We start from the raw sequence: 2,006 nt of genomic DNA on the forward strand, positions 1-2,006 counted from the left end.
GATTTTTTCTCCAATCCCAAGTAGTTGAAATCCCTTAATCCGAGTATTTCGTTCCACTTAATGATATAAAACACAGATTATTACCGATGATTGTTCACACCTTTTTTGGAGCCTATGTTAACAAGACACTACAATGGACGTTCAAATCATATGTAACGTTCAATTGTGGTGATACTACAACACAGATGCAGAACTTGCATGTCTTTTGAACTAGTGTACATTAGTGTAGTAATGGAGTTGGCTTTGGTTTTCTTGTAAAACTGCTATGCTCTGTCTACTTATTGTCTTGGAACTTTGCTTCTTTCAGTGTCTCTCGTTACTTTTATGGTTGGAAGAACGCTACGAGACTGTATACACACGCCATCCTGGTTTCCAGAAAGGATCTAAGCCACTCCTTGCAGTAGATAACCCATTCCCAATGGAACTTCCAGAAAATCTTGTTGGGGAGAAATGGGCCTTTGTCCAATTGCCCTTTTCAGGTAAAGGACTTGCTGATGAAGATTTCTGGATCTTGACAGACATAACAACTCACATCCTGTCACCTGCCCTAACCATCCAATATTTCTTTTTAACATTTCCTGTTTCCACACTAAATCTAACTCCTGTTTTCAGCTGTTCAAGAGGAAATCTCATCCTTGGACTCAAACCTTGTGTTTGGTGCGAGTCTAGATTTGGATTTGTTGGGGATTGAAATTGATGACAAGACATTGATTCCAGGATTGGCTGTTGCATCTTCACGCGCTAAACCTCTAGCAGGTGTACATTCTCTCCAATATCATCTTCCGGTCTTTCTGTATCCAGATAATTATTTCTTTCTTCTTATGCATTTTCACTCTATCTATACACTGCAAATATTTTTGGATAGATGTTCTTCGTACAGATAGCCTAACATATTATGTTGCTAGATTGTTAATGGTCGAGTGGACTGTAATTTGAATTTGTAGTCCAGATTGATCGTCAACCAACTTACCATGTGAAGTTCTTTGACGAGATCACAGTATCCTACATGGACATAGTTTTTTTTATCAAGCCAGTGATATTCTACCCTTAAGAGTGGCAGTGATAAACTTGGTTCCTTCATGGGATATTGTGATACGTTCTCCTTGAATCTGCTATCTTATTCCTGTTGTGTCTTGTACAATTTTCTGGTGTTCCTCTAACCGTAAGAGATCATAATCACATCTTTCTATAAACTGTTGCAGCTTGGATGAATGGGTTGGAAGTTTGTTCAATTGAAGCCGATTTGTCACGGGCTCGCTTGATTCTTTCTGTTGGAATTTCTGGGCGATATATTTATGCTACCTACAACAAAACTCCTGAAACAACAAGTGAAGCTGAAGCTTGGGAAGCAGCAAAGAAGGAATGTGGAGGTTTGCACTTCCTTGCAATCCAGGGGGACTTGGATTCGGATGATTGTGTTGGATTTTGGCTTCTACTAGACTTGCCACCTCCACCCGTATAGAGTGTAATCAGTCCAAACAAATTTTAAGAAGAACTTACTTGTACACATTAATTTCTCAGTTATATAGCTTCATGCTTTCTAGTTGCAGAAATTATTGCAAATATTCCTTTAGAGCTTAGTTTTCTCATTAAGGTTTTTTGATTTTTATGACTTGGTCTCAGATCACATATGCATCATTCTATTTCTAAGAAAAGCTGAAAACGGGAAATCAAGCTCATTATCCGGGGTCTGTATGTTGTGGTGGGTCTGAGGTTCGGGGTTCGACGTGTCGTGCAAACTTGGGTTCGGGTTTCCAATCTGATTCCCAGCATCTGAACCACGGTTTCTTAAATTTAATTCAATGTATGATGTTGACCCCTCAAAAGTTATGAAAAAAAGCTCAAAACAAAACATGGATTTGGTAAGGGTGTGGAGCTGCAGCTTCTAGGCGATGGGGTTGGTGTTGTTGCGGGAGGGATGAAGGTGCTGGGGGATGGTGGTCAGCGGAGAGTAGGGCCTGAGGGAGAGAGAGTTTTGTTTTTAAAATGAATGAATTTTTTAATAG

The 2,006-nt window shown here is 39.6% G+C and overlaps 1 protein-coding gene across 2 annotated transcripts; it reads left to right on the forward strand.

Moving 5' to 3' along the window:
• Positions 1 to 207: 207 nt before the first annotated feature.
• On the forward strand, positions 208 to 1,667 carry LOC117618992 (protein TAB2 homolog, chloroplastic-like). Of its 2 annotated transcripts, none has more exons than XM_034348804.1 (4): positions 208 to 479; positions 613 to 756; positions 1,203 to 1,465; positions 1,624 to 1,667. In XM_034348804.1, exons 1-3 carry the CDS (start codon positions 266 to 268, stop codon positions 1,460 to 1,462), a joined length of 618 nt encoding a protein of 205 aa, XP_034204695.1. In that variant the 5' UTR covers positions 208 to 265; the 3' UTR covers positions 1,463 to 1,465; positions 1,624 to 1,667. The 2 variants fall into 2 exon arrangements, with proteins under 2 accessions (XP_034204695.1, XP_034204694.1); XM_034348803.1 differs by having other exon boundaries at positions 211 to 479; positions 1,203 to 1,502; positions 1,624 to 1,646.
• The last annotated feature ends 339 nt before the right edge of the window (positions 1,668 to 2,006 follow it).

This window comes from Prunus dulcis, chromosome 2, assembly GCF_902201215.1.
Source record: "Prunus dulcis chromosome 2, ALMONDv2, whole genome shotgun sequence".
In the NCBI taxonomy this organism is placed as follows: Eukaryota; Viridiplantae; Streptophyta; class Magnoliopsida; order Rosales; family Rosaceae; genus Prunus; species Prunus dulcis.